This window comes from Mirounga leonina, unplaced genomic scaffold, assembly GCF_011800145.1.
Source record: "Mirounga leonina isolate KUSES-001 unplaced genomic scaffold, KU_Mleo_1.0 Mir_228, whole genome shotgun sequence".
Taxonomy (NCBI): Eukaryota; Metazoa; Chordata; class Mammalia; order Carnivora; family Phocidae; genus Mirounga; species Mirounga leonina.
The window spans coordinates 27,501-54,239 of NW_023270619.1; the positions used below are offsets into that span (position 1 = coordinate 27,501).

Genomic DNA, 26,739 nt, shown 5'->3' on the forward strand with positions numbered 1-26,739 from the left:
CATATTTTTCATCCTGAAATATTACCACAGTAATTATGCAGGATACAGCAATAGAAAATTAACCCATGTGTCTGATTCTAGAACAATATACTGGCCAGGTGTGCGGCAATTATCCAGAGAAAGGTATTTAAAGGGTCATATCCGTCTTTTGCCAAACATCGCTCAGAGTTCTGTGATGATCCATATTGCTACGTCAGCATTCTGCACCTTCCTGTTCTTCCCAAGGAAACCAAATGCCTTTCTATTGCCAGCCTCCCCTCTGTCAGTGACTGTGACAATTCAGAGTGTCCTTCCTTACCCTTGAAACAAGAAGAGGTTGACATAATTGTAGCTCTTGGTGAGGAAGTTTCCAAGGACTCGTGTTGGATAGCCACAACGGATTTGGTAGGCAGACAACCCGAAGTAAACACATTTCACAAAGTACCAAAGCTGAGCAACCAGGTTCTGGCTGAACTTCCTAAAATGTAAAAACACAGAAAAGTGAAATAATGGAATATTCTTCTGGTACAACAGCACACCAGTTTAGGATTAAAATAAAAGAAAAGCCTAATTGTCCCTTTGGTGCTTAGAGTCCATTCAGCCAATTGTAAGGAATCCTCTGTACATAGTAGATTACTTCAAAGGCAAAAAGTAGGGTAAGAAAATCTAATAATTAAAAAAAAATTATAAATGGTGCCTCCTATGTATTAGTGCGTAATTCAGTTGTTTAGGTCATAATTAAACTAATTTATTTTTAAGCAAATTTACTAATATTTTCTCACAATGTGAAAGATGCTGCTACCATGATCCAAATTAAAGCTCATCAAAAAATGCATTGTTTTACTTCAAAGGACCCATAATTTGGAAGATGTAGGAGAGAGTATTCTGAGAAGAATTCCCTCCTCCCTACCTTTTTTTTTTGCTATACATCTACAAAGATATGTCATGGATTAACAGTTTCAACACCCAGATTTGGGTTCCAGTTGTGTTTACAAGCTATAGCATTTGTTCATCAAGACATCATGCTCAAGACATCCGTGGCTTTATTTGAAGATTTTCCCTACCTCTGAAAATCTATGATTTCATGTGTCTCCAGCAATAGAGACCATAGTCCCTTCTCCTGGTGAATAATTAATGAAGAGACCCACAGTGCTGGACAGTTCATAAATGCTAGCATAAATTGGAGGAAAAACTTGGTGGAGCTAAATTTCACACCAGAATAAAAATCTGGAACACATTTTCAAAGGATGGTGAGCCACAGGACCATTTTTAACTTTGGATAAATGCAGAACTCTGTAAGAGTCTTAAACATGGTCAATACATTTTTAAAAGGAAATAAAAAATAAGACTTATGACTCAGCAAGACCTAGTTATCATCTTCCCTGGGTTTAAAATTAAGAGCAATATTTAAAGTTTTTTACACATGCAATGTATTACTCTCTATATTTTGGATTTGTCTTGTTAACTTTTAATTTTGACATTAGAAGAAGATACAGGTTATTTTTTAACTGAAAATAGCTCTTTAGTTGACCAGATCTAAGAACCATCCAGGAACGCATGGACCTTTGTGTCTCAGGGCCTAGGAACCTCTATGTAGATCTCAATACCTAGAAATCTCAAAAATATTGCTTATAAGCGTCTCTACTGTAGAGATACCAGCTTTGGTATTTCAGGTCCTAATAAATTAAATATATTTGACCACAATCTAGCACTTGACAAGTTATGAATAAATGAATACTTTCCAGAGAGCCAATATCAACTTCCTTCTCCTTTTCTAGGGACTGTTTCTATTGCTATAACAGTAGGAAAGAACATTGTTTTAGCTCTTCAGGGAAATGCCCTTGGATTTTACAAATAATTTGTACAAAAACTGCACAAGGAAAAATTCTGTATTTATCAAAATTATAATCAAAGACATAAAACTATGTTGTCTTCTAGCCCTTATAAAAGGACCAACCCATATTGTGATGAGCACCGGGTGTTGTATGTTAAGTGTTGAATCACTAAATTGTATACCTAAAAGTAATATTACATTGTATGTTAAATAACTGGAATTTAAATAAAAACTTAAAAACAAACAAACAAATATTTCCCTTCCTACATCCTTAACGTGAATCAACTTGGAATAAGTCATAGTTAATCTGTGGTTACTGAAGTAATCATGTTAAATCTAATTAGGGACATTAAGGTTGTCCCATATTGGAAGACCCTTTTCTTTGGTGGTCTTTCCATGTTTTATTGCTGGAGGCTGGAGTCATGTCTTACTCATCTCTCCATCCCCCCACATCACCTGCCACACAGTGCTTTGTAGACTGTCAGCAACCACTGAAAGTTTGTAGACTAAATCACGTGCACATACACAGAAAAAGCCATTTATCAGATTAATTATTCAAAACACCAGAGCTTCCTGATGCTCACTATTATAACCGGTAGCCATAATTTTTTTTCTGTATAGTTTAAAACTCCTAATCTGTTCCTTCCCTTATTCTTTTCCTGTTTTGAAAAGTATTTAGACAATATGACTATTAATGAATATTTTCTTTTGCACAATAATGAATTAAGTTTTCAGTAAAAATATCTGAAGGAGAAAAAATGAATTTGGGATGTTAACAAATAATGGCAGCATGGCTTGAAATGTCATGAAAGTATGCTGTCACTGACATGTTGGCAATGAAGACTCAAGGCTAACCAATCCTAACATATCTTGAATTAAATATCCAAAAATAAAGATAGGGTAATCCATTGCATTAGGAATGGTTGTTTAGGTGAGGCTCAAATGTGAGGTCCAATGAGATAGACATGATCTCTGTGGCCATTTAAAAAAAATGTTTATAGCAGCTTATACATGCAGTGTGATCGTAATTGCCAAAGAAGTATAAACAACCCAAATGTCCTTCAACTTTTCTATATTTAAGCACTCTTCAGTACATTTATACAATAGAATACTACTGACCAACAAAAAGTAATTAAGTCCTGACACATGCAACGACATGGATGAATGTCAAATACATTACACCAAGTGGAAACAGCCAGCCTCAAAAGCCATAGAATGTGTGATTCCATTTATATGACATTCTGGGAAAGGCAACATTGTAGGAACAGAAAATGGATGTACCAGAAGATAGAGGTGAAGGAGAAGGGTCCAACAGAGGGTACAGGAGAGTTTTTGGGTGATGGAACTGTTCAATACCTTTTTAAGTTTTTATTATTTTAAAAATTGAGATACTTTTGGCATATAACATTATATTAGTTTTAGATGTACAACTGCAACCAAACTTTCAGTATTTATCATAGTGTCTCAATCCCTGGAAGCCATTGTGTGGTCCTTTCCACGTGGGGCCAGGCCCTTGCCTTATGCACAGTGGAGTCATGCCCCCTTTCCCCTGGCCTACTGCCCTGGACATAGCAGGTGCTCAATAAATAAAAAACTGAATTGAATACACATGATTGTAAATCACAAAAGAGGTTTTCATTCATTCAGTCATTATAACAAACACTCCAGCTGTTTGGTTTGGAAGGTATTACTGCTTAATTACTGTTACTTTTCGTGGCAAAGAAGACTTTATAGTTGAGATTGGGTTAAGGTCCTTGAGGTAGGGAGAGCGCCTAGGTTATCCAGGTGGGCTGAATCTAATCAACGAACCCTTAGAGGGAGAAATCTTTCTCAGCTGTGGTCAGAGGCAGCCACGATGGCGGAGCAACAGGCAGAGTGGTGCAATGAGGAGAGGACCCCACACACTGATGGTGGCTTTGAAGGCTAAGGTGGGGTCATGAGCCAAGAAAGGCTGGCACCTCCAGGAACTGGAAAAGGAATGGAAAGGGATTCTCCCCCAAAGCCTTTAGAAAGAACTGCAGCCCTGCTAACACCTTGATTTTAGTCCAGTGAGACCTGTGTCAGACGCCTGACCTACACAACAGTAAGATGGTAAGTTTATTTTGTCTTAAGCTCGAAGTTGGTGGTAATTTGTTATAGGAAACTCATCCAAGCGGGAATAACCCAACTATTTGGCGATTTGATCCTGCTAAAGGATTCTCGGGGGCTTTGCCATCATATTTCTGGAAGCAACAGTCTTTGTGAAGGCTCTTCTATCTGGACAGGGCAAAATCCATGTTCTGGAGCTCTCTTCTGGGGATGGAAAAATCAAATCCTTTTCACAACTGCATAATGAATAGTAGGCTATGTTATTTTAACAAATCTGCTTGGGAGTGAGTACAGGATGCTTCCCGTGGGAGGAGGGTTGTAGCATACAGTAGGGTCAAGGTCAAGGTAGCCCCTGCTCTTCCCCTTTTTGGGTCCTGTGCCCCTCCTGGTTCCCAGGTAGTGCCTTGGGCTTTTAACTGCACCTTGTTCTGTCCAGCATCTGTCTTCAATTCAAGGCCATGTTCAGGTTGGATGGCGCTCCTGGTCTGTGATTGGGATCTGGTCTCACCACTAGCTAGCTCAGTGACTTTGGGGACATCACTCTCTGTTTGGGTTTCACCTACCTTCTTCTGTGAAATCAGTAGGTCTAGAAAGCTTTTAAAGATCTCTTTCATCTCTGAAATTAAGAGTTTCTAGGAAGGCTGGTGGAGAATGCCTACTGATGCTTTCAAATGTCACAGAAATAAGCAACATGCATCATTCAACTACCATGGGTGTTGAATGTGGTTTATTTCTCTTAATTGATATATATAGAATTATTTATAGAGAAAAATCACATTTACTCTATTTTAAAGACTAATGAATAAGATCCACAATGTTCTCATGAACAAGTTCTAGTATTTTTACAAAAGTTTGCCTTAATCTGAGTTAGTTTTATCAGCCAAGCTATGTTTACTCTCCCCATACACAGTATGGTGTGAAAGACATACTGGGCTGTTGGTAGTCTTCTAGGTAGCCCCTTTACTTAGTTCTACTTCAGACTCATGGAAAATTATCCTAATTTCATTTTTCCTTTTAAAATATTTGCATTGCCACTAAAATCAAGAGGTCAAAGCCTAGCCATTCAAGTGAGAGCAGACATGCAACTCCAGCACTGTCAGAAGAGATTTGGATTTCCTCATCAGGAATGACATTTGAGTCAAGTTATGGAACATATAATGTCCGGCATTTCACAGGACAGTTTCATGACTTTCCAGTCACACTTGGAAAAGCATTAGCCAGCCTGACTGGCATGTTATTCATGAGGCTTGGCCAGGAATGACTTTTGAGGAATGATAAAAAGATCGATTTTACTGTTAAACATGAAGACTTTTAATGATATGTTAATTAAATAGATCATTCCTATTACATTATATGGTTGCTTCCATGTCCCCTAGTACTGACCCTTTGCTCCCATTACCGCCCACTTATAGCAGTCCCCCTTCTTTCTCTTCTATCCACTGACCCATTCATTTGTTCATGCATTAAGCACCGACTTGGTCCCAAGTAGTGTTTCGGGTGGAGGCAGCCCGGGAAATCTACAGAGTGAGGAGGAAGAGTGGGTTGGAGGTGGGACAGAAGGGCAGTGAACAAGGTCCTTTGAGGTGCAGGAGGATGTAGCATCCTCAGGGAACTGAAGAGGGTCAATATGGTTGGAGCTTAGAGTTCAAGGAGACAGAGTGAAAGGTGGTAGCCAGCTACCTCCAAGGATCTCACCAGCCCTTTTCCCATCAAACTTTAGGCTGCTCTTTTTATGTGCCCCCCCCCCACTTCCCACCCCATCTCCAGCACATCTTAACCAGCAGCAATAGTTGTATTAACAACAGGAACATCATGGCGTCATGGGGCTGAATGCCCCGCCCCCTCCACTCTCCTTCCTCTGCCAGGCGCTTTCCAAACACTGTCACATTGGATGCCCACAACTACCCTATGTGGCAGATACTACTGTCATCTGCCACCCACAACCCCTCTATATTTTCTTCTACTAAACGGTCTCCATTTTTTTCATCCATTTTTCATATGACATAGTCTGATATCCTCTCATCCTCTTAGGAATGCCCATAAGACCATGCTCCAGTTCACCTCTGTCTACTAAGGTATGGAGACACTGACAATGGAAGGACCCTGGTTTTCTCAGATCACTAAGGTTGTCACTCCTCTCATTCTGAAAACCCTATTTCTATGAATACATATGGACATGCAATGAAAATGTTTTTGAGGAATCAATTCACATTTTGGATTCATACCGAATTTAATATTGACGAAGACCTCTAACTTTTCCAACCCTGTGGTGCTGTTCTGCCATGCCTCCATCTGTACCTGGTGATTCTGTTGTGGCGATGCATATGGGATGATAACCTTCTGCAATATATTTGCATTAAAGTGGGTGCATGCCTCCAGCTTCCACCTTACCTCTCAGTCACACCAGGCAAGATGAAGAACATCCAGAAGTGAATTCCAAACACGAGAATGACCTGAAAAATGACCTTTCCCAGTACAGTCTTCCTGAGGTATAGGGCTCGGTCCACCACCATGGTTCCAAACTGAATGAGGACCATCACCAAAAACGGCCCAGGAACCTGGTCCTCCGACAGTGAAGAGGTGATGTCTGCTGCTGCTGAGTGTTTCTGGGAAGGAAACAACAGGTTCAGGCACGAGTGGCATTTCACAGGACAGCATCACTCTTGCTCACTGGATGAATAGTGGCCTTTGCCCCCAACCTACCCCGAAGGCCCAGAAGCCAAAGACGATGATGACAAAGTCAACAGTGTCAGCCAGGAACATGAGCACATACACGTCGGTCACAGCACTGTAGTCTGGATGGATGAGGTTGTAGAAGAACTGTCTGATGGGCACATATATTTGCAAAGTCCTGCAAAATAGAGATCCCCAGCACTTGCTTCAGGAGGGGCAGGATGGGAGGAATGACCAGATACCGCCATCATTCCATTCCTCTGCCTCCCTCTCTCCAAGCAGGTCACACTACCCTCTTCAGCCTGAGCAGAGTCTGCTACGGGTGGCTCCTGCTCTAACAGAGAGTAGACAAATTCATTGCCAAGGAAGGCACTATGGCCCTTTTTGCTGATGAGACCACAGGCCTCCTCTCTTGCTTGAAGCATAACAGTGGTCTCAAGTCCCGGAAATGAGGCGCTGGGTTTGTCACCTGATTCAATGACTCCCCGTCTGGGAGCCCCTGAGCACGCCACTTAGTTCTCTGTGTTTTTGTTTCCTCTATTGTAAACCTCGGGTAAGAAGCAGACCTGAGACTCAGGGCTGCGGTGAGAATTATATGGGACTACATGGCAGTGCTTAGACCTGGAGTCTGACCCGAGCACCAAGGACACATTAGGTAGCCCCTGCTCTTCCCCTTTTTGGGTCCTGTGCCCCTCCTGGTTCCCAGGTAGTGCCTTGGGCTTTTAACTGCACCTTGTTCTGTCCAGCCTCTGTCTTCAATTCAAGGCCATGTTCAGGTTGGATGGCACTCCTGGTCTCAGAGCCCACATCGAGGGCCAGCCCTGCTGAACCTCCTCCATTCCCATTGCTTGAGAGATGCCTATGTCCCTGGCACTTGGGTGGGTGGGGGGAGGGTGCATTTTGCTAGAGACCAGCTGTGTGATGTTGGACCTCAGTTTCCCCCTCTAGGATGAGAGTGTTTCTCTAAGTCCCTTCCAACTTTGACATCATACACTTCTCCATCTGGTTGGACTTTAGCATGATGATGCTTGGAAATACATACCAGGAATCCTTGAAATCATTTATTCTATTCAAAAAGGAAAACTATGTTTATAAACATAATGGATATAAAAATGAATCACACAGAAAAGTGATTTTTAAAAGCAACACATCCCCTCACACCTGTTAGAATGGTAATCAGCACAAAGACAAGAAATAACAGGTGTTGGTGAAGATGTGGAAAAAAGAGAACTCTCGTGCACTGTTGGTGGGAATGTAAATTGGTGCAGTCATGGTGGAAAACAATATGGAGGCTCCCCCCAAAATTAAAAATAGAACTACCATACGATACAGCAATTCCACTTCTGGGTGTTTATCTAAAGGAAATGAAAACTACTAACTCAAAAAGATATCCACCCTAGGTTAAGTGCAGCATTATTTACAATAGTTGAGACAGGGAAGCAGCCTAAGTGTCCACTGATGGATGAATGGATAACAAAAATATGGTGTGTGTGTACACACACACAGACCCACAATGGCATATAATGAAATATATATATTATATACGGAACAAGTCAGAGAAAGTCAGATAACATATGATCTCACTAATACATGGAATCTAAAAAAAAAATCAAAACCAAAACCCCTTCCTCATAGAGACAGAGAACAAATTGATTGTTGCCAGAAATGGGGGCTGAGCAAAATGGGTGAAGGGGGTCAAAGTATACAAACTTCCGTTTATAAAGTAAGTTAGTCCTGGGGATGTAATGTACAGCATGGTGACTGCAGTTAATTAATCCTGTACCATACATTAACCTTAAATATTCTCATCATAAGAAAAAAATTTATAACTATATGTGGTGATGAATGTTAACTACACTTATTGTGGTGATCATTCCACAACATATGCATATATCAAATCATTATGTTGTACACATGAACTTAACCTAATGTTATATGTCAATTATATCTCCATTAAGAACAATATGATAATGCGTCATTTTCTTCTGCCTTCCGCAGATATGTCTGTGATATGAGAAGTAACTTCTCTGCTCTTTAGCCCTGGTTTATATGAAACAATTGATACCAGCTCCCTGGCCCTAAAATAAAACACACCATCCAAGTGTCTTCAGGCACTCACTTCTTTATGGTAAATGCTTTAGCTTTGATTAAATGTTCTTGAAGCTTTTCCATATAAAGTTCCCTTTTGCTTCTCTGCTTGATGCTTAAAACACTGCTTCCTTTTTGACTGCTGTCCCGGGTGCTTGTGCTGCCTAGAAATAAAAAGAAACCAAGATGCACTGAGTTACGGGTTTGTTGACATGAATACCGCAGAAGCCCCTGGAACCCACATGGCAGAGGATGGCTTGAAGTGGATTTAGAGGGTGAGTATACACAGGTGCCTGTAGGAACACAGGGGGACTTGGAATCTGCAGTTTCAACCTGCCTCCACAGTAAAATGCATCTGTGGGCTTCTACACCCAACACTGGCTCTTTCTGGCATTGTTTTTTTTTTTTTTAAGATTTTTTATTTATTTATTTGACAGAGAGAGACACAGCGAGAGAGGGAACACAAGCAGGGGAAGTGGGAGAGAGAGAGAAGCAGGCTTCCCGCGGAGCAGGGAGCCCGATGCGGGGCTCGATCCCAGGACCCCGGGATCATGACCTGAGCCGAAGGCAGTCGCTTAACCGACTGAGCCACCCAGGCGCCCTCTTTCTGGCATTGTTATGTGATCTTTATCCCCGGAAGAAAGAGACTAGAGGTGCTAACTGGGGCCCCAGGTTGTGGGAGTTCCAGATTGGGTCCATGACCCATGTCTTTTTCATGTCCAGATTTCTCTAACTGTAAAATGAATATTGGATGACTAAAAGGTGTATTCGGAAGACGAATATGCAGGTGTTTGGAAAGCTTTAGGCATTAGCACTATAAATACAAAAACCCAATTTCTCCAAGAGTGGCAACTGCCGGGCCTGTCTATCTGCTGATGATACTCACTAGTTAATAAGAAATGAACAACTAGAGTATAAATAGATGGCTTTGCTAAAAGTTCCCTTGATTGAATCTAAAAATATTTTCAAAATAAAAAGTGATTTATAGCATTCTGGACACACCCAGAAGAATTCTCTGGATATGACTTAAAAACTAGCAAGTGCCCACACGGGCAGTGTCCTGGCCCCTTTTCACAATTACCTGAAGTCTTTGTCCTGGGAAGGAATCAGACATTTTGAAGAATGTTGTGACTGCCCCAGGTCACACAGCTGAGCCAGGATCTGAACTCAGGTCTGTCTGATTTCAAAGTACTTTCTTGTCATATCACAACATCTGTCTCCTTGATAGCACCCAATAAACACCCCTGCCCAAGACCCAGACCCACTAGAACCAGAACAACCAGAAAACTCAGGAGTTATTCTAGCCTAAGGATATCATGGGACAGATACCTCTTTTGGACCTATTGGAAGAAAAGCTGGATCTGGGGGATATCTGGGAGCTGCTTCCCGATCGCTTCCTCCGGATGGCAGTGGGCTGCTCTGGGAAGGATACGTGTACCGACTCTGCCGATGCGGCCAGGTTGATGGATTTGAGAGAATCGGAGGAGGCTCTCCTGCCACGACTGAGGGAGAGCTCATCATCTGACTCTTCCTTGTCTGTGCCACTGTCGGTGATGTCATCTTCATCCCACAAGCCATGGCACTGAGAAAGCATAAGGGACAACTCAGGGGGCCGTTCCAAGGGAGGAGCTATATTCTGCCCTACAGTATCACATCCCCCATGATTAGATATGGTGACTACAGTTGGTGACACTGTATTATATAACTGACATGTGCTAAGAGAGTTAGAATTTAAATGTTCTCACCCCCCCCAAAAAAAGAAAAAAAAAAAAAAGGAAAAGAACACAGACACATATAGGAGGTGATGGGTAGTAATTAGCTCCATGGAAGGGGTCCTTTCACAGTGTATACGTAAATCACATCACCACGGCACGTTCACTACGTAAACCACATCACACTTTAAATCTACTACAATTTTTTGTCATTCATACTGCAGTAAAGCAGAGAAAAGATTAGAAAACCAATGGATTCTAGGAAAGCTTATTATCTAGATGCTTATGATGGTCCCAGTAGAGTGAGGATGAGTGGGTGCAGATCATAAGAGTTTGGCTAATTAACTGACATATGGAGGCAGATGATGTTTGGTGGATGGAGTCAGGGTGGAATTAGAATCACTTGACTTGTTCCTGAGTGAAAGCACTTTCTAGAACACATTTCTCTGTGCTTACAAGTAGCATTTTAAATATCAATGGGTGAATTTAGCCCCACTGCCCCATGTTCACCAAGTATCTATACTTGGATAATGATGCTGCCCTTCCCTCAACCTACACAGTAAGATGTGAACCCCTGGATCACCCATGGCTGAGTCAGGAACAGAGCAGCAAATACTTTACCCCAAAAATGTTGGTCCTCATATAAGACAGAGATTATGATGCACTCTGCAGAGTCTTGATTTTGCTTCAAAGAATAAGCAAAAGGGGCTGGTAGGACAGACAGGAGGAAGGACAGCAGAAGAGGCTGAGAAAAAACAGGGACCTTGCTGGTGCAAGATGCTGCCTGGACAGCAAATCCCCCTTCCAATGAACTTGCTGCTGCTGCTCGAAGCTCCCCAGTGAGCCCACTGCCTTCTGGGTTCCCAGACTGCCAGGCTCTGCATTCATTCCCCAGGACCTTGCCCAGTCCTCCCTCTGACACAGGCTGTAGAGGATAAGAGCTCCAGGCCAATTTGCCAAAATTCAGTTGGTCAAAAAATAACTTGTAGAATGATCAATTCATTAAAAGAAAAAGTCACCTAATTTACAGACCATTCTTAAATATTAATAGATATATTGTTTCTAAGAGATATTCAATGGATGCTATTCTTATAAACATAGCAAACATTCTAGATTTTCATGATGAGATTTTTCAACTTCTACTGATTTCTTTTAAATCATTTTTCTTTTAAATTATTTTAAAAGTTGTTTCCTCTTTTGCCAACATTTGAACATACTTAGATTCTTTTACTACTTTCATAGTGGCATATTTGTTAGTGATCTCTTCCAATTATTTATAAAATTTCTAGCAACTCATATCAAATAGGATGGTTTTAGCCACTTTTGAAATTTCCATATAGTTTGAGTTGTTTGGTTTCCATAGCAGCACTGTTTAATAGGTTTCCAAAGCTATAGGGTAGTTTTTCTTCTTATGAAAAGATTTGTCATCCCCAAAGCTATTTTTCATATCATTAGTCAAAATTTCAGCATAATAGTACCTCAAATATATTCACCATATATATGAAATTTTCTAAGAAGAAATCAGAGTAAGTACATCAATATGAAACACCAAAATTTTGTTTATTGTGTATTGTATTTGTTAAATATACAATTATAGTTCTTAAACCATTTAAATATTAATGAAAAGGCAGCAAAAATGCCTAAAGATTTATAAAAATTTTTAATTGATTTTTTATTTTTAACATTAAAAAAATTTTTTAGAGAGTGTGAGCAGCAGGGGAGGGGCATAGGGAGAGGGAGAGAGGCTCCATGCCTCATGCAGAGCCCGATGCAGGGCTCAATCTCACGACCCTGAGCTCATGACCTGAGCTGAAATCAAGAGGTGAACGCTTAACCAAATGAGCCACCCAGGTGCCCCCACAAACTTTTTAAATGATGCACAAAAGTTGCAAGAGAGTTCTGAAGTGACCCAATCTATATGATTATGTCTTTTTTAAAAAAATTGAGGTGCAATTGACATACAACATAATACTACCATGTCTTAAATGCAGAAATTTAAACTTTAATTTCTAGAACTAAAGAAATGATGTTAATATATTTGTTAATATATTCATAACAAGAATTAGTAAACTCTATGAATTCAGGTAACTTATCAGAAGAACTGGAAATTCTAGCCAAATTCAATTCTGGCTAACTGGTTTGTTTGGATAATATACCTTTGCAAACCCAGCACACCCCTGTGACCCAGGTAAGCCTCCCCCTGGGAGGGGGGAGTGGAGGGTTAGGGACTTGCACATTTTGCAAGGTGATGAAGATAGAGTGAAAATCCTGACCAAGGTGTACGCAGAGGAGGCCCAGTTTGAAATAGCATGCTGAGTAGGACAGAAGTCGAACACATTGTTACATATGTCTGTCTGTGTGTGTGTGTGTGTGTGTATTAACTTATGTCAGCTTGTTCTCAAAAGGAACTAATGAAGATACTACTTAATAAAATGAATTTGAAATATTTTATAAAAAATGAGACCAGGTTAAAATAAGAGACAGAAGTAAGGTAGTGACAATTGGCACATTGATACATAAAATGTGTATTATGCAGCAATTTCTAATTTTTAGAGTTGAGTAGTATATTTACAAGCTTAGCTTATAGTTCACAGTGTACAAGAAGAAAAACCCACATGGTTTTTCAGGGGGACGACAAGAGTTGCTGAACCTGAGACAGACCATCCTGTAAATAGGTCTTGCCAGAGTAGTGTAATGAACGGCTTTCTCAACAATAAGCTTACAAGAAGCACAGCTTTGGGCTTCACGCAACCATTTAATGTATGGTCTCTCAATAAAGCTAATAGTTTCATGACAAGAAGTAGCCAACAAAAGCAATTCTACTAAAAGAAAGTAGGCAGAAGTTGGAATCGAGATGAGAGGCAATATGATCTACCCTAAATTGTAGCTCTCTGGTGTTCTGGCTTAAACAAGGAGCAGAATTTAGTGTATTAAGCATGAAGACATTGCACACCATCCAAGCAATTCCCACAAATATGGATTAAGTATGATATCTTCATAATAGAAGTAGAAATATGGGGGAATTTTCTCCCAAATTTATAACAAGTTCCATTACTGAGCACACAGTGTTAGAGAAAATGTCCACTAAATGAACGTAGCTGCTAAAGAAAGAAAAAGAGCATACAAGTAGATGCACTCATTGGCCCCCTGGCCTCATGACCAGTCCTAATGTTCAGGTTCTCCAGGGATATCACAGGTGGCTGCAATCATCAATATGTGCTGGTCAGGTATTAATGTGCCATACCTTCAAAATTGACCGATGGAAGAAAAGAGCCAGGAGCTGAATGAGATCGTAAAGGACATAACCTTCTTTCTTTTCCACTCCTATGATATTAGGTGGGTGGTAAGGTTTATCTTTGTTCAATTCCACATTCTTGTTCCAGGGAAAGAACCCAAATTGGAAGAAATACTTGACCACAATTGCCACCTACACACGGATGATGGAAATTAAAAAAAAAAAATTACTCCTTTTAAAAGTGGCTATATATAAAAAACAGTGATATAAAAAATTTAAAGATCATTTCATAATTTTGATGATAAGAATGAACATAATTATGTGGAATAATAACATTATCCTTCTCACACAGACTTTAGACCAAGAGTAATATTTTACTTTTGTGAGTGCCTCTGATTGCAGATACATGAGGGTCAGTCCGGTTACTTACAACACCTACTTAAATGATTTTCTCTATTTTTGAGGAGTTGGCTAATTTATACTGACTTAATGAGATATTTATATAGTTATTCAGCTATTAAAATACAGTAATGAGGAAAAACTTGAACAAAACGAAGTTTATATTTTATATATTTCTTTGATTTGTAATCTTTCTGAGCATCTCAGGCAGTTTCGATGCCTATTTTCACTTTCCTCTGATCTCTTTCTTCTCACCATTTTATTGCTCCCTGGAAGTTCTCCTCAAGAAGAAATAAAGTAAATAAAACAAAGACTTGCCAGTTATGGTGACTAGTTCAGGGTATAAATGTTGTAGAGAGGTGGTTTGCGACAAAGACACATGAGAAATTTGATGTGCCTCATTTAAGCATCCCTCTAACATCTGTGTCACCAGAGGATAATTACAATATATGTAATTCATCAATAAAAATATTTCAAAAATCCTCTTTTGACCTAGAGTCTCATTTTACGTCTTCTCCCGTCTCTCTCCTTCTTACAGTCAAGCCTCCGCAAAGAACAGTCCTGTGCTCCTTATCGTCTGAGCAGCATCGTCACATCCCGGATGCCAGAACAGAAACCTGAAGACCATCCTTGACTTTCCCTTCTCACTCACACCCCAAACTGTTTTAGTCTCTTACTAGAACTTCTCATTTACCCATTCATCTTCAGCCTCATCGCCGCTGGGTCAGTTCACATCCTCTGACCTCTCACCTAGACAGTTTCCCAGCTGGTCTCCATGCCTTCACATGATTTCATTTTGTGTAAAACCTTGGTAAAGACAAGCATCACTGGGTCATGCCTCTGCTCAAATATTTCCATACCAGGGGGAGAAAGTCCTGAGCATAAACCCTGTTGACATTCCCAAGATCTTGCTACTGTGCTGTCCACTCACAGCCTGCCTTCCAGCCATCGAAAGCCACCTGTCATTCCTGGCACATGCTAGAGCGTCATATGCCTGTGTTTCTTTGCATGGGTTATTCCCAATGACTTGCAGCTCCTTTTGCTTTCCATCCTTTGGTGACTTTACATTCATCCCTCAAGACTCAGGTCCAAGATGTCTTCCACTGAGAATTTGCCATGGTAGCCTCTCTCCACTCCACTCAGCCTGCATGAGGCACAGTATCCATCTTTCTTGTATACTCTAATGCAGTTTTGTGTCATATTACAGGGCAGTTCTTTGTTTACAACATATGTTTGCCACATTAGTCTGTGAGCCATTGAGAAACAGAAAAACTTAAAAAAAAACAAACAAAAAAAACCTTATTGTCCTTTTCTCATGCCTAGCACAGTTCTAGGGTTTTGGCACATAGTCTAAGTTGTAGAGTGAATTAACATCAACTTAATTTTCCACTTCCTCACTCCTTGGTGTGATGGAGAAAATGGAGAACCCAGTTTAACTTAACTAGGATGATTTTATTTTATGATGAAAGCTACATATAAGTAGCTCTTGTTCCCTTTTCTAAGTTCTTAGTACCTGCCCTCTTCCACTTCTAGGTTAGAAACTCCCTCACTCAAAGGTGTTAGAGAGAACAGACCCATTCCCCAAATAGGGAGTCATTTATGTCCCAGATCACAAAGTGATGTAGTGGAAGTAATACTTAAAAATGATTACTTTGGCGAGATTGTGATGGACAGCCTACTTAAAATAATAGATATGTATCTGGCTTTACATCTTTTATTTTTATAAGCATTTAAATGTATTTAAATAATTATTATGGAAATGAGATACATAATACTTTAAATTGATGCTTTTGAGATGATTTGGCAAATAACCTTGTTTTATTTTACTGAATTACCTATAAACCTACAAAATTTCTAGAATCTAAATGTACATCCATCATGAGTTCTTTTCTTTAAGGAGCAATTACAGTACCATTGCTAGCGGAAACTTTCCCTTATGAGCCAGGTAAGGAAATCAGCCTTCTTCACAGACCCCAGAATACAAAGAACTACAATAACCCAAGGCACAAATCTATCGAGCCTCCCATTTTATGCCCAATTTTATTGTTGTCATGAAAATTTGTGATCTTCTATATATTTAATAAGGAAGGATAGAAAAGCAGGTTTAGACAATTGGGAAGAGTGTCTCCTGTCCCCTCACATGTGACAAAAATAAGCTAACTTACCCTTGTGTCATTCAGATTTTTAGATAGGCACTTATATGGCTTTGTGTTTTGGTGTGTGGAAACTGGCTTTTAGGCTTAAAAATGGGAAATGTGCCTGTTGTACCAAACTATATTCAAAATGCTTACTGTATTGTTTAATTCAGGGTCCACTCAACTGGACATCCACCAGCACCAGGCACCACACTTAGTTCCGCATAACACATTATCTCAGTGGTTAATATCATAGGACGGATGACCAGATTTCAAAAGCCCACCCCACCATTTGCCAGCTGGGTAACTTTGGTCAGTTATTTAGTCTCACGAAAGCTGTTTCCTTCTCTGTAGCACCTATCTTGTGTGAGGTGTGCAATGTAAAAATACATACAATTGCTAGCACTAAAGAGCCGTTAATAATAATCGTGTGCCTATCCAAGAGCATCCATCTAGCTGAATATCCTATTTCAACTGTCCTGAAGACAGGGCAGACCCGCCTAGAGTGAATGCCAAAAGTGACTTCCAGGAAGGTTCCACCCCAAGCTTACCTCTGTGTAGACAATGGCCATCATCCAGAATCGTCTGCTGGGCCTGGGGACAGACAGCATGGCCCACAGGAAGATCAGAATGGGGAGCACAAGGGTGATCATGGAGGCAGAGACCATGTGGTTTAGTATGATCACAAAATAGCACACCATTTCTGAGCGAGCCACCAGAGTGTTGTACATGGCATAGAACAACAGCAAGAACCGGGGCTGGCCCACGTAGAATTTCTCTGACTCTTCAAGCTCGTCATCATGGAACATCCTATTAAAATAAACAACATGATAACAAATGGTTCTTCATTTCTCCTAGTTACTGATTTCCACCTTGCAAGATCCCTCCTGTCCCTCCCCGCTTCGCACGTCCCCAGATTTCCGGGGAAGCCAACCTCACAGCCTATTACAGAAAGAAATGCGGGCACCAGTGTCTACTCTGGACAGCTTTTGCTAGTTCTGTCGTTCACGATGCAAGCACCCAACACTGTGTCTATCTGCTTGACCCTCGAGGTGGACGGCTGTCCACGGGAGTTTCTCTCCCTCCGAGCACAGAAGGCCCAGAAGCCCCCGTGGGGCTCTTACTTGTTCAGCAGCAGCTCGCTGGCCGTCAGCTCGTGAGTCAGGGGCGGTAAGATGCTGGCCTCGAGCCTGTCCGAGCGGCTGTCGTCAGGACTCACGGCCATGTGGCTCTGGCCTGCAGAGTCATCCCTCGAGCAGAAGGACAGGCGCTCGAAGCTGACTGCCTTGCTGTAGGACGGCGGGGCCTCCCCGTCCCCGTCCTCGGTGGAGTACCGCGGCAGCTCGGCCTCCGGGGTGAGGCCGACGTCTGAGGCCTCCGAGGCCTCCTCCGGCCCCACGTCCGCCGTGGCCTCCCCGCCCTGCCCGGCGTCTCCGGCCGCCGCCTCGTCGTCCTGCTCGGCCTCCACCTCCGCTATGGTCTCCGTGGTCCCCTGGCGCGAGTACAGCATGGTGCACTGCGTGGGCTCGCTGTCCGGAGAGAGGGATGGCACACAGCCCGGTCTCAGTATCCTCCCGACTCTCCCGACACCTTCTCAGCACGCCCCAGTAAAAACATTCAGAGAAAACGAAATACCCCCCCCTCCCCCCCCCGCTTTATTCCTTCAGGATGTTCCCGTCTGGTCTGCAGAGACTGCAAATGGCAGCCCCTTATAAGCAAAAAGCCCACAGTGCACACACACGGTGGTTGAAAACCTGAGCAAGTCACGTGACATGGCTCATAAGCTGCTAAACCCACCTATGCACGGAGGTGGTCTAAATCGGGTCAGGACTCACAGCCATGGGTTCCGGTGTTTATTCCCAAATCAAGACAGAGTTAGCGCAGCATACCTACCATTCCATTAAAGGAGGGTGCCTACTCGAAACAGGAAGCCTCCTTGCCAGCCTGGGTCTGTGGGTGTTGGCCAGGAGGTACTCTACTCTCAGTTCTACACAATGCGTCCACCCCTACCCATAAGGGGAGGATAGGAATGATAAAACATTGGCTAAATTAAACAACTGCATGCTTTATGGAAAAAAAAATGGCATTCTTCTTGAATATCTGTTCCTCCCCCCTATTTTTCCACCCTTTGCCTTTTTCTTCCTGGTGCTTATTACATTTGACTGAATTTTCACCATCTCTCCAGCTCCCAGCCACCCCCACTGGATTCTTTGCTTTGCACATGGAAACACCACCATTTTCCCACCCCAGTGCTATGGACCCTTGGCCCTTTGAACTGTTGGCTCCACCCCCAGGGCGTACTCCTGCTCTCTCCCCGCCAAAAGACTTCAACTTATTTTCTTCTACCTGCTCCCCTTGGGGGGTGTTCATTCTCCCTAAGCTTCCCTACTTAGCTTAACCTTTTGTTTTTAGCAACCTGTCCATCTCTCTTGTACCTCTCCTTCTTTAGTCCTTTATCTCCTCATGTTACCTGTTATGTCCCTGCTGGAGACTTTGGAAATGAAAATACAGCAGCCACGCCAGGGAAATTCATGGCATGCCTGTTTTCACTGTCCACCCCAGCCCCCTGAAGGGGAGAAGGGCAAAGATGTTCTGGAGTTGTGGAATCTGGTGGATGTAGAGCCATACTGTATTAGACTCGGAAATTGTACTGTTATTTGAATGGCATATAGTGAGCAGCTAGGGTCAATACACATTGAGATTCTCAAATACACAGATTGTACCCATTTTTGTGTCACAGACACCAGTGTGGACATGTCAATGTGAGTGGATGGATGCATGGATGTGTAGATGGGATGGATGGATGATCAGACCTAGGCAGAGCCCTTCGTGGCATCCTGAGACTGAAGAACATTTGTGTGAGCACTTGGTGCCCACTCATGTGTTTAATGTTCCCAGGACCTTGGCCTTCAGTATGGACATCACATAGAAAGCTCTCAGGATGTCAAGGCAAACTGGATTTTTTTCTAGGACTTACCTCGATTAAACAGCCTCCTAGGAAGTTCATGAGATTGGTCACCCTAGACAATTTTCAGAGCAGTGGAGCCAAGCCCACATCAAGTCTAACTTCCAGTTGGATCCTAACCAATTACAAGCATGCTCTTTATGGTTTTGGATCAGGTCTAGCCCTAAGGGATTCAGCTTGTCCTGGTACCTTCAAGACTCAGCCAAGTGGAATGGAATAGCATGTGCCTGCCAGGGGACATCTCAAACGGCCAAGGCATTCCCATCAATGCCAGCCTCCAGCATACTGCAGCACTGTTTTAAGATATTCAGCTGCCAACTAAAATAAGTTAACACCCCTCTGATTTACCACTATGTGCAGTCAAAATTAAAATTTGTCTTGGATTGGGTTATTTTGGTGTCAGGATAAGCACAATGTAGCTGATGTTTCTGTGCCCCCATGGGCCATTCTAAAAGGCAATTCCAAAAAGAACTTTTGGACCTTATCTAAATAATTTCATTTCTAAATGATTATGCTTTTATGGTAGGATTTAATGAGACAACTCAAGCCCAAAGCAGTACAAGTTACAGTCTACAAAGGTGATATATTCTACTGCATCATAATACTCTTGTCTAAAACCAATGGCAAAATATATTCTAACTTTTACAGAATTATTCTTATCAACTAAAAAGACTACAGGTGGCATATTTTTTCTTTCCTATTGCATGTGTCTTTCCTGACACATTTTCCCCTGTGAGGACTGCCTACATGAGCTCTCAATCAAGGAGGAGGCACGCTTATTTCTTTAAAAATGGAAAGTGTAAAATACTTACAAAACAGAGGACAATGTTTATGATAAGGATTTTTAAGAAACTCCTAACAGACAAAAACTGAAGAGCGGTTAGTTTCAGAGAATGCCGTCCTGGGAATGAGCAGTTATGTCCCAGAATGAGGAGCGGTGATGCTCTGGTGAGTCATGCAAATTCTTAACATAAAAATTAATAAAACAAACAAACAAACAAACAAACACATCACAAGAACTTATATCTGCAATGACATGAAGGGGAACAAGTGAGAAAATTCTGGAACAAAGCATGCACGAGTTAAGCACCTTGATGCTAAACTGCTACTGTCAGCTGATGAGGAGGACACATCCATGCTGAACATTTTACGAAGCCTAGGTCGAGCACGCTCACTTGTTTTAGGAACAGTTTCTGGTCCATCTAAATCATCAAGGGTAGATTGCCTTGAGAACAGCATGGTTGCTTCGGTGTAGCAGCTAGCAGCGCAAACAGTCACAGAGACACAGGGTTAAAACACCAGTGGTACATCAGTTTACACGCGGATCAGTCGACCGACACACCGCCATGCAGCAAACCACACGCGACACCGCCACTACGGATGCCGACACCACAGCGGGGCTCGGGGAAGGGCGGTCGGGGGGGCCTGGCTGCTGGACGGTGAGACACCGCGGTTCTCGATTTGTAAAAATGTATCCGCGGGTGAGGAATCATGAATGGTCCCCTCTCCGGGTCGGGCAGGAAACGGGAACAAGGACAAGTCACAACATGCCTTGCGCAGAGCGGAATTCGTACTTTATGACTTTGTAACTGAGCTTTTGGCTGTTTTCATGAAAGACGATATGTTTTATTTGGAGCTCCCAATTCTGAGTGCATTGAAAGCATTTTGTAACCCAATTGCGGAAGCAGAAATATCTGCTCGTGTAAAATGTATACAGAACATTTCAGTGTTTTAAAAAGAACAGTCTCCAACAATGAGAGAGGGAAGCTCAGAAATGACCACAAGGAACTGAATTGTCCACCCTGTTTTCTGAGTGGTATTCAGTTAAGCCAAACTAGATGCCTTGCGTGGAGAAGAGATGCTGGTTTGATATGCAACCGGATATAAACCAACATCCAAGAAAAATAAAAAAAGAAATAAAATGGTACCAACAACAACAACAACAACAACAACAGAGGAAGTCTAGCGACGGCAGGGTCATTTTGTCTGTTAACTTCTCATTTTGTCTAATGACTTTTTTTCTTCTGGATCATGTTTTGGGTCTTGGCAGATGTTATTAGGGCGAGAACCCATTGGCTAAAATCCTCATGTTGCCCCCACGGAGCAAAAATCAGGGAGGGAATGGTGGCGGATTCAGGACTGAAGCCTGCATGAGTGACTAGAGGAGAAGAAGCAGACACAGTTACGACGTAGGCATCATTTCAGTGCTGACGTATGGTTTAACCCAAAGGGGGACAAGCACCCCAAAGAGCCTCTGAAGGAGGCTACTAGAATAAGCATCTTCCACCCCGAGCACCAATGGCCTGGCTCCTGAATGTCTGTATTTAATTTCCTATTTTTAGAGGCGCACCCCCATGGCCTTTTAGGGGGTTGCAGGCAAAAAGATACCGTGTACCCTCCCCTGCGGCCCTACTCAGATTTTCTGCGTGGGAACCACTGTTGGAATCCTGAAGTCTGACTCATCTTGTTAATGCCTGGGTCCACTGTCGCAGCAGCTGACCCTCACATCCCACACCATCCCACCCAGTTGGGTTCTGTGGAGTGTGACCAATTGGTGGTCCAATCCAGGGCAGTTTTAAGAGTGAAAGGGAAGAGGAGGAGCTTTCTGATAACAGGCCCAGATGACGAGCCTGAAGGGACAGCTGCTGTCACCTCGTTGATCAGCCCGCACTTCGAGCCACCTCGGGGCACACGGCAGCCTCTTAGGTGACATGTTTCAGGGGAGAACAACCTCCTTCATATCTAGGAATGCTCCTTAGACTGTCATCTAAGGTTTCTTGCACAATTTAAAAGAATTTATTTTCTGGGAAAGTAGATGATATCTGATTTCATAAAACAACCATTAAAACAAGTGCCATTTTACAGCTGGATCTGAAGGAAATAGTGACTTTTGCAGTAAGTCAAAGGGAATACAAAGTCATTTGTTGGGCTCTCATCCCATCTGCAGTACGCCCAAAGGTGAAGATGGGTGACAGGGATGCCGGCGCAGGAGCGTGGCCTGTGGGACAGCCCCACCCAGGCAGGGTCTCCGCCCAGGGGGCGGGGCCACACCAAGCATGTGCAGCCCCACGGTGGGCCAGTCTAGACCCTGTCTAATGACACAGGTGTCTCCGAGTGAACTTCCACACTTGGAATCGCTTCTTGGGAAGACTCCTGCCTTTCTAGAAATCAGATGGCTTCTAGTAGACTTTCTTTTTTTTTTTTTAAGATTTTATTTATTTATTCATGAGAGATAGAGAGAGAGGCAGAGGCAGAGGGAGAAGCAGGCTCCCCGCGGAGCAGGGAGCCCGATGCGGGACTCGATCCGAAGACCGTGGGATCATGACCTGAGCTGAAGGCAGACGCTTAACCGACTGAGCCACCCAGGCGCCCCTTTAGTAGACTTTAATGTGGACAGATTTCGCCTGCAGATTTGATAGCTTCCTAAGGCAAAAAACTAGAAGTGGAGCTCAGCCATTAAGAAAAGGGCAGGTGTGTTAATTCATTTATTAACGACATAACGAACCCTCTTGTTTCTCCCCTTTCTTTGGGTTGAAGTGAAAAGTAAAAGATACATTAGGAACTAATTTTAAAGGTAGTGGTTTTCTACTAGTAAATTCATTGACTGATTGACCACTTCTAAATTTGGGGGGTATTCTAACAGTCTTTGTTAAAAAGCAATCAATGGATTTAAATAACTCCTACCTCATGGTTTTTGATCATGGGTACCGTTCTATATTTGTAACCTTGGGTCCGATTTAAAGGCAGTTACTTGATTTTATTTTATCAGTCTTCTTCTTCCTTTTTTATCCCTCTTACGTTGTGATTTATAATATTAAGTTAATCTCTTAGCTGGGCATGTTGTCAGTTGTTATGCAGTTAAAGGTTCCTAATACAGGAATCAAGTATGTTTATTTTATGGACAACTTATTTTCAGTTCACTCTCTAATACTCTCTTTGATTTGTTTGATTCTGAGTTTGGTTCTTGAGCAGCTATTGTTAAGTCAGGTCAGGAGGCCTGTGAAACCCTTGAAAATTTGTGGGAAAATTTTGTATTTATTTGTACTTATTCCCTTTGGGAGATAGTATATCTCAGCAGTTTTCTCATCTTACCATTCTCCCCCCTTTTTTTTTTCAAAACCAGTTCTTTGGTCATGCATAGCTTATGAAGTAGGTGGATTTGGAAACTCTGTGATCCCCTGTGGACCTTCATACATCCCTGTAATTAGGAAGCAGCGTCTGTCAGCATCTTGAATATCCACTACATTTGGACAAAAGTTTTTTTCACTCAAACAAATCTTGTCTCCCCCTGCCTCTGCGAACACACTTGTACATTTTTGCAAACGTGCTCATGCAGTCTTTATTTATTTTTAAGGGAAGAACTACCCATGAAGTAACTTGGTATAATGTGGGTAAAAATGGATTTTCAGTTTTTGCATAAAAATGAATCAAAGCAAAAATAATTCTGTTTAAATTACTGATCTATATAGAGAAAACTGTTGAAACAAGAACAAATTTAAGAACGTTGGAGTCTTCCAAATAGGACAATTATTTATGGTTTGCAAAAAATAAAAATAAAATATAAACCATAATGATTTTTTGTCTCAATGGAGTCTGCCCAAAGAAAATGAAGCTCCCCTTTCAAAAATGCAGGTTGTGGGGCATTTTCAGGAAGGCACACAAGGGGGCGCTGTCAGAACTTGTCAATCAAGGGACATGACACTAAATTTTCACTTTGTAACTTTGCTTTTACTAATGGTTTTGGAAATTACTGATTAAGAAATGTGGGCATGTTTGGGTGGAGAGAGAATGAGAAACTTTTATTAGCATACCCACTGTTGTAACAATCGCTTATTTTATTCTAGAAATTAAAAGCATCTTGAACAGGATCTCAGTTAGCAAATAAATGTTTTGACCTTGAAAGTCTTGAGAGTTTCTGTCCTCAGTGTCTCTTCTCACAGAAATCTACAATAGCTGAAATATGTCTGTTTCTTTGGAACTGACAAATGAGCAAGGATTATTCCCAAATTAAATCGAAAATATAATGCCTTTTATTATCCCTCAAAGAACTTTAAAAGAATCGCTACCAATTTTGAGGGAGGGGTGGAGGGCAGGAAGGGATATACCCAAGCAGAATTTTATCTGTACAAAAATCACATTTAAATCAATATATGAATACATGTTTTTTCACAAATAAAAATGAGTTTTGGTCATACATTCTATTTTAAACCTCGGCATTTACTCAATGCAGTCAATATCTTTCCATACCAATAAATATAGATCTGCATCAATAGGTAATTATTGGGTAGCAAGACAACAGGCACAATTGGAGAAGCTCAAATATAGCAATTCAGCAGCAGTGAAACATAGCTCTGCAAGGTAACCTTTTTTTTACCCACCTCTCCCACTTCAGGCTGCAATTTCAACTTGTGGTTATCTATTTGGGATTTGGTATCAATAAAATAGTCTCAGTTCCCTCCCCTCTCTTGTCCTGTAACATATGCGTTATTTGTGGAGGACAGATATTCCGCCAGGCCTCTGAGGCTCTGCACAGTGTATGACGTGGGACTGCAGGCCATCCAGGCCTTCTAAGACAGGAGGCCTGCAGGCTGTGTCCGCAGCCCTTCCCACGGCAGGAATCCCAATCCCAATCCCAACTCAGTGGGTCTTTCTTCCCAGACTCCAACTACTTAGAGATGATGTATCTTTGTGTGTCTATCTCCCAGTCGAGTTCAGGGCCTGGCATGGAATAGGTGCTTTTAGACATGTTTAATGAAAGCAACAAATGTCCTCAGTGATAACGTTCCTGACCTGTGAAAATGTATACAAGGTGTGATTGGTCTGTCTAGCTAATCACCCCACTGGCATGTCAGCCACTTCCAAAGACACGACTTCCGCTTCAACTCGGAAGCTAGCTCAGTGCAAGCCGCAGCAGCTTTCTAGAACCTGCGGCAGAGAACTGGGGAGGCTTTCCGGGGACAGACAGGAGGAAAGACAGGTCAGGTCTCCAAGCTGGCCTGGAGTGCAGAAGAGGCCACGAGAAGCAACACAGCACGGTGGTTGAGAGACTGGGCTCTGAGCCAAACCATGTGGCTTTGGATCCTGACTCTCTTTCACAGTACTTCCTAGCCGTGTGGCTCTGGGTACGTCACCTAACCTCTCTGCAACTGAACTTCGTGCTCTGTTAAAATGGGGCTGATAACATGCATCCTGTAGGGTCTTAGCAGGATACAGTGAGGTAAGCCATACACAGTGCATCCTGCTGGCCCGTGGCGAGGGCAGGGCCCCTGTAATGAGACAATGCTCATGATCACATGGGCCAGGGAAGATGGAAGCTGATAGACTCGCTTCTTGAATTTTTATCATGGATCACAAAGTAACAATTCTGAAAGGAGAAGATCAAAGATAGTAACAGATGGTAGAAGATTCTAGCATAGAAAACACTCTGTGGGGCAGCATTTTTTTCAGAGGAATTAAAGATGCGGCCCTTGACACAAATAGTCATTTTGTGATCGGGAAGGCTCATTCTGACTTGCCTCCAGCTTGAAAGTCTCTGTCCTGTGCCCGCGAGTCATACTGGTATTTCTAATATGGTCTTTTTTTTTTTTTTTCTTTAAGTAGCGTGGAGCCCAACATGGGGCTCAACAGGGCTCAAACTCACAGCCCTGAGATGGAGACTTGTGGGATCAAGAGTTGGACACTTAACTGACTGAGCCCCCCAGGCACCCCTCTAATAGCCTATCACTGATACCTGATTTTATCTGGCTCAGTCGAGGGGAGGACAGTATTCCTTTTGCTTTGTTGCATGCAGGGAGGTCCCCTGAAGGGGGTGGGGATCCATGTACATTTTTGATTAACTTTCACCTCACACATTCATGTCTCATATTGCTGAAGCCCAGCTTTTCACCTTGGTCAAACCATTGTTTAGAACGGGAAATACCTGGAGATACTGTCATGTGAATCTAAGCTATCCATCCTGTGGGCTGGCTGTGCACCGGAAGCAACGCCAGGACGGTCATCAATGGTGTCCAGTCCAGACTCTCTGGAAAGGTTCATGATGTGGTTCTGGTAGTACATGTGGATGCTCTCCCGAGTGGGAACGTTGCCCTGTGGAGGGGAGACATTGCCACAGTCCTTACTTGCCCGTGCAGCCACCTGGCATTTCTCAATACCGAGAACTCTCAGTCGGCATGCCCACCTTGCGCAAAGATTAAAACAAAGCTAGTCGAGGTGGGGATTGATGGTAACTCATTGCATTAATGGCACCCAATATCACTGGGTAAGGCTCCCAAGAAATCCCTTCTTGGTTATGGGTGAAAATAGTCAAAAGACACAAACTTCCAGGTATAAAATACGTAAGTCCCGGGGATGTCATGGACAGCATGGTGACTGTACGGCATGTGACCAGAACTTAGTAGTTCCCATCACAAGAAAAAAAAATTGGAACAATGTGTGGTGATGGATGTTAAGTCGACTGACTGTGATCATTTTGCAATATATACAAATATGGAATCATTATATTGTACATCTGAAACTAATATGTTACAGATCAATTATATCACAATAAAAATAAGATAAAAACTTTAAAAATCAAATCCTTTCTTATATGTAGATAATTTGGCTAAGTGATAGTAACTTTTTCAGAAACAAAC

General features: G+C 42.2%; 1 protein-coding gene across 3 annotated transcripts in view; it reads right to left on the reverse strand.

Moving 5' to 3' along the window:
* PIEZO2 (piezo type mechanosensitive ion channel component 2) overlaps window positions 1–26,739 on the reverse strand; it is a 510,005-nt gene that overhangs the window by 18,446 nt on the left and 464,820 nt on the right. For 2 of the 3 annotated variants that reach the window (XM_035029293.1, XM_035029292.1), the window contains 10 exons: window positions 26,028–26,194; window positions 20,199–20,366; window positions 17,268–17,672; window positions 16,695–16,953; window positions 13,619–13,801; window positions 9,992–10,244; window positions 8,694–8,826; window positions 6,605–6,752; window positions 6,293–6,507; window positions 299–457 (listed from right to left, as the gene is read on the reverse strand). In XM_035029293.1, coding sequence (XP_034885184.1) covers window positions 299–457; window positions 6,293–6,507; window positions 6,605–6,752; window positions 8,694–8,826; window positions 9,992–10,244; window positions 13,619–13,801; window positions 16,695–16,953; window positions 17,268–17,672; window positions 20,199–20,366; window positions 26,028–26,194 — 2,090 coding nt within the window. The remainder of the gene's footprint in view (window positions 1–298; window positions 458–6,292; window positions 6,508–6,604; window positions 6,753–8,693; window positions 8,827–9,991; window positions 10,245–13,618; window positions 13,802–16,694; window positions 16,954–17,267; window positions 17,673–20,198; window positions 20,367–26,027; window positions 26,195–26,739) is intronic. The other variant, XM_035029291.1, reaches the window with a different exon arrangement.